At 54.3% G+C, this 12,634-nt stretch overlaps 1 protein-coding gene across 3 annotated transcripts in view; it reads right to left on the bottom strand.

Annotated features, from left to right (window-relative positions):
- Positions 1–12,634, bottom strand: part of GSN (gelsolin) — a 47,819-nt gene that overhangs the window by 20,833 nt on the left and 14,352 nt on the right. For 2 of the 3 annotated variants that reach the window (XM_055579525.1, XM_055579523.1), the window contains exons 2-4: positions 7,877–8,081; positions 7,070–7,224; positions 1,051–1,212 (exon numbers count right to left, since the gene is read on the bottom strand). In XM_055579525.1, the coding sequence (XP_055435500.1) occupies positions 1,051–1,212; positions 7,070–7,224; positions 7,877–8,072 (513 nt within the window). In that variant the 5' untranslated portion in view covers positions 8,073–8,081. Of the gene's footprint in view, positions 1–1,050; positions 1,213–7,069; positions 7,225–7,876; positions 8,082–9,500; positions 9,701–12,634 lie in introns of those variants that run through there. The other variant, XM_055579524.1, reaches the window with a different exon arrangement.

The following is a 12,634-nucleotide window of genomic DNA, read 5'->3' as shown; positions in this document are numbered from 1 at the left end:
CACGGGGCCTCCCAGGGCTGGCGGTGCTCCTTCCTGAGCTGGTGTTAACTACACGGGCACGCCCACTCCGTCAGATCATCGAGCGGCACACGCAGAATTCACAGCTCTTCTGTGCATCTGTCACACTTTCATCACAAGCTTATGCTCAGTGTGTGTCTGTTTGCTGGCAAGGTGCTAGGTCACGTCCAGCTCCTTTGCGACCCCCATGCACTGCAGCCCACCAGGCTCCTCTGCCCAGGGGATTTCCCGCAAGCGTACTGCAGTGGGCTGCCTTTTCCGTCTCCGATAGACATTATACCACATGTATACGTGAGGCCGGGGACAGAACGTCTGGCCACGTCTTCCTGCAGGAATGCGTACATGTGGATTTGGGAAGAATATGTACAAAGCGTCACACGTCTATAAGGTGGGCCTGGGTAAGTGCACCCCACACTTACCCACACAAGTGAGCCCCAGACAAGTGAGCATGTGCAACTACACAATGACACGCACATACGTGGGTCCTTGAGCAACACACCCAAGTCTCCACGTGCAGACATTCATCATGGTGACGTGCCTACACCTGCTGGCAAGAGCTTATAGCTTTTCCTGATAGAGGTACAGTTGCCTTACAACACTAGGTAAGCCTCGGGGTACAACACAGTGATTTACTACTTTTAAAGACTACATGCCATTTGTAGTTATTAGAGCATATTGGCTATATTTCAAGAGCCTATAGGTTTTGAACATGCCCGTCATATATGTGCAAGTGAGTGACCATGAATAAAAGATACACAAGACACGCATATCAACACGTCAGGGGGACTGCACACCCACTGAGGCCGTTCACAGGTCTGTGTGCATGTACGTGACGAGCCTGAGTGTACGCACCACACATACCTCCACCTGAGTCTCTGCGGGTGTGTCTGACTCATACACACAGCACAGGGCCCACTGCCCCTGCGACCCGCCCCACTGTGTCTTCACACTGTTCACATGGATGAGCCCACCTCCCCAGGTCAAGCCTGGGGCACTGCAGTGGCCCCTGAGAAAGGGCAGGGCAGGACTCACATTGCCCAGGTCCAGGATGAAGCAGTCACCGTTGTTAAAGCTCTCCCAGGACACAGGCACCTCGGTGGCACGGACCACACGCCGCCCTTTGACCTGGAAGAGTCTCTGCACCACCACCTCGTTGGGGACCACGTGCTTGAATCCCGATGCCACGCCTCCTTTCTGTTGGGTCAAGGAGACAGCATTAGTCCAGGGGAGAGGGTCTGGGGACGGACAGGAATGATCTGAAGGGCACAGTGGCCCATGCGCCAGTGGACTTCCAGCAGATACCCCAACTCTGCACCTTGCTGCAATCCTTTTGAATCTCATACTCTAACAAAGACCCCGGGGCCCACTTTCCTGGATCAAAATGCTACAAACAGTCCCTTCTCAAAACGTGCATTCCCCAAGGAATGTTCTAAGGAACGCTAATCCCCCAAGATATTCTGCAAGGAAAGGATTCCCTGATCAGGGAAGCACAAGGCATGCCTTTCACTTGCCCCCTGACTGTTACACAACGCACATCCGCATCATAAAGGCACTGGGAAATCCAACGGTAAATACACTCGCTTGGCATGTTTTAGAGTGCACTTCCCTGCCTTGAGTCAAGATACTGCTTTTCTCTTCCACGTCCTGCCTCCAGCTCAAGTGTTCTGCAAAACCCGCTTTAAGAAGCGCTCATTCAAATCTTTCCCATCCTTCAAGGCTCTGTAGGAAGAGTCAAGACGGTCCCCCTCCCCCGCCCCCATGACGCTGCAGCAAGTTCCACCCAGCTGTGCCTTCAGAGGCAGCTGTGGGTAACGGACAGAGCACTGACCTCAGGCCCAAGTCCCTGCCCTGCCACTGGAGTGCTGGGGGACTTTGGGGAAGTCTCTTGCCCTCTCTGAGCCTCAGGCCTCCTCCTCCTGCAACGGCGATCTAAGCCCCTGCTGTGCCGCCCTCCGCAGTCATCATCAGGTCCCGGGGAAGTTCAGGAGGGCTTCCCAGCCGCGGTCAAAACTGCCCGTGGGGGCTTCCCTGGTGGCTCAGTGGTGGAGAATCCGCCCGCCAATGCAGGAGGCCTGGGTTTGATCCCTGGTCTGGGAAGAACCCACATGCCTGGTGGCAGCTAAGCCTGGGGGCCACAACTATCGAGCCTGCGCTCTGGAGCCTGGGAGCCATAACTGCTGAACCCACACACAGCAAACACTGAAGCCCTGGTGCTCTAGAGCCCGTGCTCTGCGACAGGAGAGGCCCCGGGAATGAGACGCCGATGCGCCACAACTAGAGAAAAACCTGCCCAGCAAGGCAAAAAAAAAAAACTACCCTCAGGACAGGAGAAAGTCAAGTGGGCTGGGTGTCCTTATGAGCAGTCCCCAGCCCTGGATGCTCACCGGCCCCAAGCCCCAGGGAGGGCAAGTCAGAGAAGAGAAGGTGCTCACAAGCTTCCCATTTCACCCATGAGTATACTGAAGAAGGGATCGCAAAGAGTCAGACATGACTGAGCGATGAAACTCAACTGCACTGATCCTGAAGACCAGCGAAGTGAAGCGACTTACTCAAGGGCACTCAGTGAGCATGCGGCAAAGCTACGGAGTGTAAGCCTGTCTCCCGTTTCCAAAGCTGCACACGTCATGGGCCACTAAGGCTGGAACTGTGGCCACCCTCCTCCCCTCCCAGGTCCCTTGCTGATGCTTCACCTTGCAGAGCAAAGCCAGGTCTGACTTGCTGCACTGAGTCCATGAGGGCAAAGGACAAACGGAGTGTGGTTGGGTTCCTATTACATCTACACACAGCAAGGAACACAGAACCGGCTGTGACATGATAACGCCCTTGTGCCGGGCGTTCTGCAGGAGTCGTCTGCGAGGGAGGCGTCATTACCACCATCTTACAGATGCGGAGAACGGATGCCGGAAGCAGAGAGACTTGCCTGAGATCTCAAAGCTAGTAAGTGGTGGAGCTAGGTTTCAAACCTGGGTGTAAACGAATCTGTAAGGTCCACATTTTCCCCCAACAGCAGGTTTGCTTAGAGCCCAGGTCACTAGGGTCATTCAGGATGGGAGGCAGAAACAAACCACTGTCCTGAGCAGGGTCAAGAAGAAACATGTTTTCCCTGTTGTGAGTGGGAGTGCCCTCTGGTGTCCGTTCTTGGTACCAGCATGAAGCCTTTCGACAGCACCCTCTTGGTAGGGCTCAGCAGGACCGCCTTGGTCTTCTCAGAGCCTTGTTTTCCACCTGGCTTCAGAGGCCTTCCAACTGGGAAGCATGTGAGGAAGGGCAGCTGGGGAAGACGATTCAGTGCCCCATGCTCATCTGGAAGTGACCGCGGAGGTTGCCTCTTACCAAGTCCATGCCAGGCTCCTCCGTCACGGACATGCAATGTGGTCCCCACAAACTCCTGAGGTTGCAAATCTCATCATCCCACTTTTCAGGCAAGAAAACTGAGGTGCAAAGAGGTCCAGCCCCATGCCCAGGGACCAAGCTAATTGGTGGAAGTTTTACCCCCAAGTTTGCCCTTCCTGGGACCAGCCTTGCCCAGGTCCACCAGCCCAGGACCTCCTGAGTGTCTATGGGCAGTGCTCACCCCGGGACCCCACATGTGGAGGTAAAGAGACAGTGGATCTGAAAAGCTTTTCCAAAAGGTGCTGAACGGACACAATGACCATTTCCATGGATTCCTTAGAGACGAGGAAATGGGAAAATGAGGGAAGAGAAAGACCCTTAACATTTTTTAATACATCTCTAAAATATTTTACTTGTTCAAGCATGTCTTTTATTTTTTGTCCAAAAAAAATAGAAACTTTTCTTTTAAAAAAGGAAAAGGGTTGTTCAATGTCATAAATCTCAGCTCCAATAAATTCTCTGTATATGAACTTATAAATTAAAAGATACAGATTTCTAATGAGTGTGGACAGGCATTTCCTGATTGATTAACTCCTCTAATCTTACTGATCTAGGAAATTTGACTTGGAAAGATCAGTTAGTACAAAAATAAAAGCAAGCTCCCAGGAGACATTAGTGAATCTCCAAGCATAAGGGGCAAGGGTTTTTTGTAAAGTTTTACTATTTTTTTTTTATTATTTTTACTTTAATATTTAAGATTGATTGCTGCTTTCTGTGGTCTAATCATTAGTGGACAGAGATTGGCATCAAATTATTTGAACAAAATTTAATGGAATACTTTTTGAAAGCTACTTTCCAAATTAAAGTGAAGACACACACATATAAATATATACATCTATATGTTCATATATAGAGAGAAAAATTACATACCATTTGGTATATATCTCCAAGAGTAGAATCATGGGCAACTTTACTTACTAAAAGCCTTATTTCTATGTTTGACATTTTACAATAAGCGTGTATTATACTTGTGGTCTGAAGAAAGGTAAGAGCTATAAAAATCTACCTTTTAAAAATATGTTAAGCTCTTTATAAAACAAAGAAAAACCTATTGACTGGCACTGATCCCGTCCACCCTCTAATTTCTGGGTTCCTTATCTAAAAACAGGAAGGAGGACAGGAAGGACCCAAGGGATTCTGTGGGTTTCCCACTGTGTTCCTTAGGGCCAGGGGCTTCCAGGACTCAGCCCAGCCCAGACTCTGCTGGAACAAAGGATTTCAGATAACCCAGCTCCTTGGGGTCTCTGAGGTTCTATCCGAAAGTCAAGAGGAGGAGGAGGAAAAAGAAAAAGAGGAGGAGGGATCAAAAACAGTGCATTTGAAGGATCTGAGGGTCACAGAACAAGATAAGACGGGCCCTAGGAAAACCCTATCTAGGGGTTCTTGTCCCTTCCCTGCCCCTGCTCATACCCCGAGCACAGAACCGGCTTCGAGGAGCAGGCTTTCACAGAAACAAGTCTTGCATAACAAGCTCTGCTCCTTGGAGATCCATAATTGATGAGGGCACCAGGCCAAGAACCTTGGGCTGGGCCTGCTGAGGGCGGGGGCGACCAGAGGACTCGCGGGAAGGGGCAAACAGGACCGGCCGTGGACCTCACGTTCCCACCAAAAGCAGGGCCTTTGAGGACTGAAGCCAAAGACAGGAGGGGTTGGGAACCCCTCCCTTAGGGCATCCTCAGAGTACGTACAGTCCAAGAACATCCTGGGAAAATCACCAAGCAGGGAGGAGACTTGCTAAACATGTAAATTCCTAGGCTCCATCTGAGCTAAGAGACGAGACCAGAGAGTCTTCAAATGTTTCTCTGAACTAGCGCCTTCATATCTGGGTTTAAATCCCAGCACAATCGCTTACCAGCTCCGTAAGCCGCTTAGTCTGTCCACAAGTTAAGTCGCTGCTGTCCACACAACAACACCAGGAAGCAGGCGCTGCTGCTCAAGGGGCCTGATAAGTACTTGCTGGAAGGAAGGACGGACAGGGAGCGTGTGCCAGCACCACGCGGAGGCACGCGGCAGGCAGAAGGGCGGCCTCCTGGTTAAGTGCTCCTTCCACCTTCTGCTCTAGGAGCTGCAAAAAGTCCTGGTCTTTCTCCCCGTCCAGGGCCTGGCTTCCTAACTTCTCCCCTTCTGCTGGTACCAGGGCCCCAGAGGAGACTCCAGAAAACGTAGAGCTGGACAGGTCTGTAGAAGGCGCTCTAGGGAGGGGTGAACTGGCCGACAGGGGGCACTGGGAGGCTCCAGGGAATCCAGCCCAGCTTCACCCAGCCCAGGGCTGAGGCCCAGTTCCCAGGACACACCCTGCCCTCTGCCATCTCTAGAGCTTTCCCATCATCTAATCCCTGGCGTGTCAGCTGGGCAGACAGCATCACCACCCAGCTAACACAGAGGAACCGGAGGCCCAGAGATGGACAATGACTTCTCGAAGGTCACACAGCATATCAGCAGCATGCTGCTGCTGCTGCTAAGTCACTTCAGTCGTGTCCGACTCTGTGTGACCCCATAGACAGCAGCCCACCAGGCTCCCCCGTCCCTGGGATTCTCCAGGCAAGAACACTGGAGGGGGTTGCCATTTCCTTCTCCAATGCATGAAAGTGAAAAGTGAAAGCGAAGTAGCTCAGTCGTGTCCGACTCTTAGCGACCCCATGGACTGCAGCCCACCAGGCTCCTCTGTCCATGGGATTTTCCAGGCAAGAGTACTGGAGTCGGGTGCCATCGCCTTCTCTGATCAGCAGCGTAGATGAGGCTTAATACCTACCCTGGACCCCTGCTCACAAGAGGCAGATTGGTGTACTGGGAAAAAGCTGGGAGTCAGGAAACGTGGGCTCCAGTCCTGGCTCAGAGGCTGACTTGCTGTGTGATCTGGAGCATTCCTTAACCTCTCTGTGCCTCAGTTTCTCCTCCCTCCCTTAAAATAAGAGGTCTGCCTTCTGATGTTAAGGCCATCAAAGCTTGTGATCCCTTCCCTATGCTGACCAAAGAGAACCCCCTTCCAAGAGGCCAGGCCCCGTGCACGGCATCTTCCAGCTTGCCTTCACCAAACCCTCTCCGCAGGCCTGGAGGGCAGGTGCAAGTGGCTATCACGTAACCAAAGAGGACAGGGAGGCTCAGGGAGGCCAAGTGGCTTGCCGGAAGTCACAGGGCATATTGGCAACAGCCTCTTGGGGCTCCCAGCGTGGCCCTGCTCAGCCCCAGCTGACTAGGGGCTGGAGCTCAGAGTCTTCAGAGTTCAACAAACAGGAAGAGAATGGGATCGAGGGTCCCCTTTCAGATATCGAACATAGGCCCCTCTGTTGGCAGGGTCTCAGAACTAAAGGATACAGGCTCAAGCCCTGGGCATGCTAGGTTTGCATAGGGCAAATGCTACACACAGGGCATAGGGCCCCTGTGGCCCACCTTTTACTGCTGGGGCAAGGAAATCCACCTTGTGGAGTAACGGAAATTTTCTTCTCTCAATTTAATAAGAGACCAGAGGCTCAGAGAGGGCGTGTGATTTGTCCAAAGTCACACAGCTAGCAAGGGCCCGAAACTCAAAGCCAGGGCTAGCCAGCTCCAAGGGCTGAGCTCTGGCCTGTCTGCCTACACACCCGCACAAGCCTGAAAGGCGGACGGGCAGGAGTGAGCCCGGCCACTGGCACCTCTGTCCCCACTGCCCGGCACCCACCTTGTACTTGAGGCCAGACTTGAAGTAGCCGAGGAAGGTGGCTGACTCGAAGCCCTGGACCTCGCGGTGCTGCACAGCCCGGCCGTTCAGGTAGTCGTCCAGCTGCACGGTGAAGATGGCGGCTGCCCCGCTCTCATCCTGGCTGCATTCATTGCCTGCGGGACGTCAGAGGGCATGAGCCTGGCTCCCAGCCAGCGGCCCCAGCTGCCCACAAAGGAGGCGTCTGGAGCCCCTGGCAGTGCCCGAGCCTGGCTGGAAAAGCTGGGAAAGGCCCTGTCTCTTGTGAGCCTCATTGAATCCATCTGTATAATGGGGGAGGCGGGAGTTGACTCCAAGGTCTCTAAGAATCCTCCCAGCAGTCACTCACTTGAGGTCAGGCCAGGGAGCATCAGAGAAATCAAGGCACAGGGAGGGGCCAGGACTCACAGGGTCACACAGAAGAGCCGTGGCAGGACTTCAGGCTCCCGACTGAAGGGCAAACTAGAATCTGGCTGGAAAGGGTCAGCCCTAGGTTTCTAAGTCACTGCCCGCTCTGAGTCCATAGATAGTGGCCTGTTTAACCCTCACAACAGTCCTGCGAGGGAGTCTGGTGCAATCATCACATCCAATTTACAGAAACACTGAATGTCTTGCCAAAGGGCAGAGCTGGGGTCTGAACTTGGGGAGGCTGCCTCTAGAGTCTTGGGAACACGTAACCAACGGCCTGGCACTTACTTGATGCTCAGTAATCGCTAAATTCCCTTCGGGGCTTCCTGGGGACCAGGTCTCAAAGGTCTGTGCTTTACAGCCGGGGCGGGGCCATCTCACCCAGCCAGTAGTGGAGGTCATACTGCAGGTTCCCATTCCTCAGCTGCACCGTCTTCAGGATGACATAGGCATCGCCTGTGAAGAAGTCTCCGTAAAGGTTGGGGGGCACGGGAACCAGGTCGAACTTCTCCACACGCCAGATCTGCAGGCCGGGCTCCTTCCCTGCCTTGAGGAACTCGGGGTGTTCCACCACCATGCTGCCCGGCTGCAAGAGACAGGGCAGAGCCTGAGCAAGGGCAGGGACCACACTGGGGACAGACCCTGGGGCACGAGGGAGGCTGGTTTCCAGCACCAAGAGTACCTCACTTGAGCCTGACTCTCCCCACCGCGTCCTAGGACCCCGCCCTCGACGAGTGAGCACACAGGGCAGAGTTTAGGCTCCAAGCCCTGCCCTGGCCAGCATCTCTCGCTCCTCCTTCTCATCTCCCTGGTGATGGGGGACAGAAGGCTCTCCCTCCCTTCTCCCTTCCTGTCTTAGTGCCAATTGGATGCAACAGCTGAGGCACGGAGGGGTGAAGCCAGGGACCCCCAGCTAGGAATGACAGAGCAGGAACTGGCCCAGACTCCAAGAGCTCTGGGACCACGGGGAGACCCCTCAGATGGCAATGGTAAATCTGGGGGTGGCCAGGGGCTCAGCTTAAACCCTTCCAGCATCCTCGGTGGCCCTGAGAAGTAGAAGGGTCCTCACAGAGTTCATTATCCAACTCCACCCTGCAGATCGGGAGACTGAGGCCCCAAGAGGCGAGGAGACTGTCTGCTTTGGCTCTTTTTCCCCACGCCCCATCCACGTCCCCATCACAGCTCCAAGAAGGGCCTAGATGGCTGAGCCCAGGCGGCCTCCTGCGCTGTCTGCCTCCTCCCTCCTGCCCCTAAAACCCCACCCCACCCCCAAATTCCATTTCTTGGAAAAGGCGAAAGGACGCAGCCGGGGTCTGCGGGAGCCTGCTGGAGACGAGGTGGTGGAGAACGGGGGACAGGCGGTCAGACCATGCGCGGGGCTGGAAACGGAGCGGAGCGGGATGGTTAGCTGGGAGTCAGACAAGGGCAATCAGCAGGTGCGGGCCACCTCGGGCCGGATCTAGTGGAAGAAGTCAAAAAACCAGACGGGAGAACTCAGGCAGCTCAGTGGAGAACCGAAGAACAGCTGGAACGAGGAGAAACCAGACAAGGCAGAGGCGGCGTCAGAGACGGGAGAAGAAATCGCAGTGATGAAGGGAAGCAGGCGAAGGTGAGATGGTACAGGAAAGAGGGGGGAATCCAGGAAAGAGGGGAATCCTGTGAGAAATCAGATGAGAAAGAAGACTCTGAAATGAAAGGAGAAATCCCAGAGGGAAGGCGAGAAATGAGGCAGAGGGAAGGAGAAATCGGGTGTCAGAGATGGGTAAGAAGTCAGAAGGCAGCGCAGAGGGAAGAAATCCGGCCAAGGTGAGGTTAGCCTGTTGGGAGGCAAACAGCCAGGCGGAGGCGCCCACCCCCTCCACCGGAGCCCCGGAAGCAGCAAGAGATACTTACAAAGCAACAAAACAGTTTTTCCATTCTAGACCTGAATTACTCCCCTTTTCCTAGAGCTGTATCTGCAAGAACTTACAATAAAGAGTTACTCCGGGCGCCCCCGGGCACTCACCCGCGCCTCGGTCACCCGCCCCTGCGGCGCCCGTGCCTGGGTCGCCCCCCGCGCCGGGGTGGCCGAGCGGGCCGGCTGCGACAGCGCGCCCAGCGCCAGGACCAGCGCGCCCAGCAGCGCGCAGCGATGCGCAGCCATGGCAGCGACGGCGGCAGAAGACCCGGGAGCCAGGCAGGGGGCAGCCGGGCCGCCAGGCTCGCTCCGGCCTTAAGTAGCCGCCCGGCCCACTCCGCCCAAGCTAGAGACCGCCCCGTTTGGGAGGGCGGAGGGCCGGGTTGGGCCCCCGCGGGCGGGGAGGGGCGGGAATCTGGCCTGGATTTTTTAAGAGACATCGGGGTTCCCACTGGGACCAACCCAACGGGTGCGGGTGCGGACGCCCCTTCACTCCAGCTCCGGGGTGGAGACCAGGCAGGCACAAGGCCTGGCATACAGCAGGTGCTAATTCAGTGCACACTAAATGGACACACGCATGAACGGCAGGGATCCACCCAGCTTGGCTTTCTGTGTAATCCACGCAGGACCCCTCCCCTCTCCACCCCTAACATCTCCAGCAAAAAAATCACAGGAGCTAACTAAGAGATATTGAAGGTTTTCAGCATCACATGAACATCCTTGATGGACTGGGTACTATTCACAGCCCCATTCTAAAGAGGTGGAAACAGCTCAGAACCGTCGAACAATGTGCACACAACTAGGAAATTAAAGTCAAGACCGGCCCAGGTGGTCCAGGTGGACGGCCTGCTTAGGCAGCATGTGGCTGTCACCAGCTGAGGACACGGGTCAGGGCGCTGACCTTTACTGGACCCTTGAGCAAGCCAGACAGAGAGGGGCGAGCAGATCTCTCCACTTCTGGGATTGCAGGCTTTGCTCCTGCTGCTGCTGCTAAGTCGCTTCAGTCGTGTGCGACTGTGCGACCCCATAGACGGCAGCCCACCAGGCTCCCCTGTCCCTGGGATTCTCCAGGCAAGAACACTGGAGTGGGTTGCCATTTCCTTCTCCAATGCATGAAAGGGAAAAGGGAAAGTAAAGTCGCTCAGTCGTATCCGACTCTTAGAGACCCCATGGACTGCAGCCCACCAGGCTCCTCTGTCCATGGGATTCTCCATGGCAAGAGTACTGGAGTGGGGTGTGGTTGCAAAACCACCCTTCTTTCCTTCCGCATTAAAAAGTTACTTTTTATTTAAAACAAATGTTTTTGGGCTGCTCTGGGTCCTTGTGGTTGCACCTCGATGCACGGGAGCTTTCTGGGGTTGCAGCAAGCAGGGGCTACGCTCCAGTTGTGGGGCACAGGCTTCCCTCTGTGGTGCCTTCTCTTCCTGCCGAACACAGGCTCCGGGGCATAGGGCTTCAGCAGTTGTGGCCCACCGGCTTCCTTGCCCCAAGGCATATGATGTCTTCCCTGACCGCGTCCCCTGCCTTGGCAGGTGGATTCTTAACCACTGGACCACCAAGGAAGTCTAAAAGTTATTTGTTAAAAGTTTGTTTTTAATCAAAACTTACAAGTCACTTCATTTATACAAAGTTTCACCTCTCAACCCCACTTAAGTTGTACCTCCAGGCAACCAACCCACTTCTAGCTTCCTCCTTCAGCTGATGGTTTCGTGGTCTGCCTTCATGTAGTAGGTAACCAGCCTTTGTTGTTTGGGGTTTGGGGGTGGGTGGGGGGTTGTTTGTTTTGTTTTTGCTCTTGTGTTTTCAGTTTTAGATCCCATCTATGGTTCTCTCTGGGGAAGACAAGGATTCGAGCCTCCTCCCCTTTGCCCAGGCTCCCTTCCCATCCTTTATTCTCCTGGAGACTTACAGTCATTGGGTTATAAGTGCTATTCAGACTCATCCAGGCCTGCTTCCCACCTTCAACAACCCCTCTTTCCACCCTCCCACTACTCTGCTGGACTCAATTTCTCTGTTTCCTAGTTCCCTTTGCATTCCACATCTCCGCCTTTCTCAGTAACAGGGAAATGCAATGACAGAGAAGAGAAAAAAGGAGCTGGAGACCTGGGCTTGACGCCCAGCTCCACTGTAAGCTACTTTCTTCCTCTCTGCCTCAGTCTCCTCATCTAGTAAATGGGTATAAAGTGGTTGCTGAGACTCCAATCTGTCTGTGTGTGTGAAAATGGCCTGGTCTGCCAGTGAGTAAATGGGAGTTCCTGTCCTCCTTCCCCACGAACTCCAGTCATCCATCCCAGCTCCTCCTGGAGCCCACCTTCTGTCTAATCAGGCTGAAGTTTGCCCTCCATCACACACAACTTCCTCCCATTTAAGGGGGACTGTGGGTCAGATAAACGGCTAAAGGAACACACACAGAGGAGATAAATCAGACTGCAGGGATTATAAGAAGGCTTCACGGACAAAGGGACTTATGACCTGGGCCTTGAAGGAGGCCCAGGGAGGAGGGAGATTGAGAAGAGAGGCGTTCCAGGGGAGGGAACAGCATGGGCAAAGGGCAAGTAAACGCAGGCCACCGCAGTGACCGATAGGGATCCTGTCTGAAACACCGGGACAGGAAGAGACGAGGCTCGAGAGGGCGGCAGAGGTCACGAGGGCCTGTGTGCCATGCTCAAGAGTCGGAATGTTTTTTAAGATGTATATGGGTATAGGTGAAGAGTTTCTCAGAGAGCCTGTTTTTTGTTTTATTTATTTCCTTATTTTTGGCTGCGCTGGGTATTCATTACTGCAGGCGGGCTTTCTCTAGTTGCAGCAAACGGGGGCTCCTCTTCATTGCAACGTGCAGGCTTCTCCTCGCAGGGGCTTCTCTCGTTGCAGAGCATGGATGCTACAGCATGGGCTGAAGACTCATGGCGCCCGGGCTCAGCCGCCCTGCGGCCTGTGGCATCTTCCCAGACCAGGGATCCAACCTGTCTCCCCTGCAGTGGCAGGTGACTTCTAAACCACTGGCCCACCAGGGAAATCCCTGAAGAGTCTGCATTTTATCTTAGTGTCCGTGGGGACCCACAAGAGGTCCCTGACTTCTCAAGGCTGTATGTCTAGTCCTGGGCCTGCAGAGCCTGCACTGGATGTCTCTGGCCTAAACTCAGAGAGCCCCTTCCCTCTCCCTAGGCATTTGGAGGATGATAAAACCCCACTGTTCTCATACGCGCCTGATGGAAGCATAACCCAGTTTCCCCTCTCTGGAG

The sequence above is a fragment of the Bubalus kerabau genome, chromosome 4, assembly GCF_029407905.1.
Source record: "Bubalus kerabau isolate K-KA32 ecotype Philippines breed swamp buffalo chromosome 4, PCC_UOA_SB_1v2, whole genome shotgun sequence".
NCBI lineage: Eukaryota > Metazoa > Chordata > Mammalia > Artiodactyla > Bovidae > Bubalus > Bubalus kerabau.
This window is presented reverse-complemented; position numbering and strand designations above follow the sequence as displayed.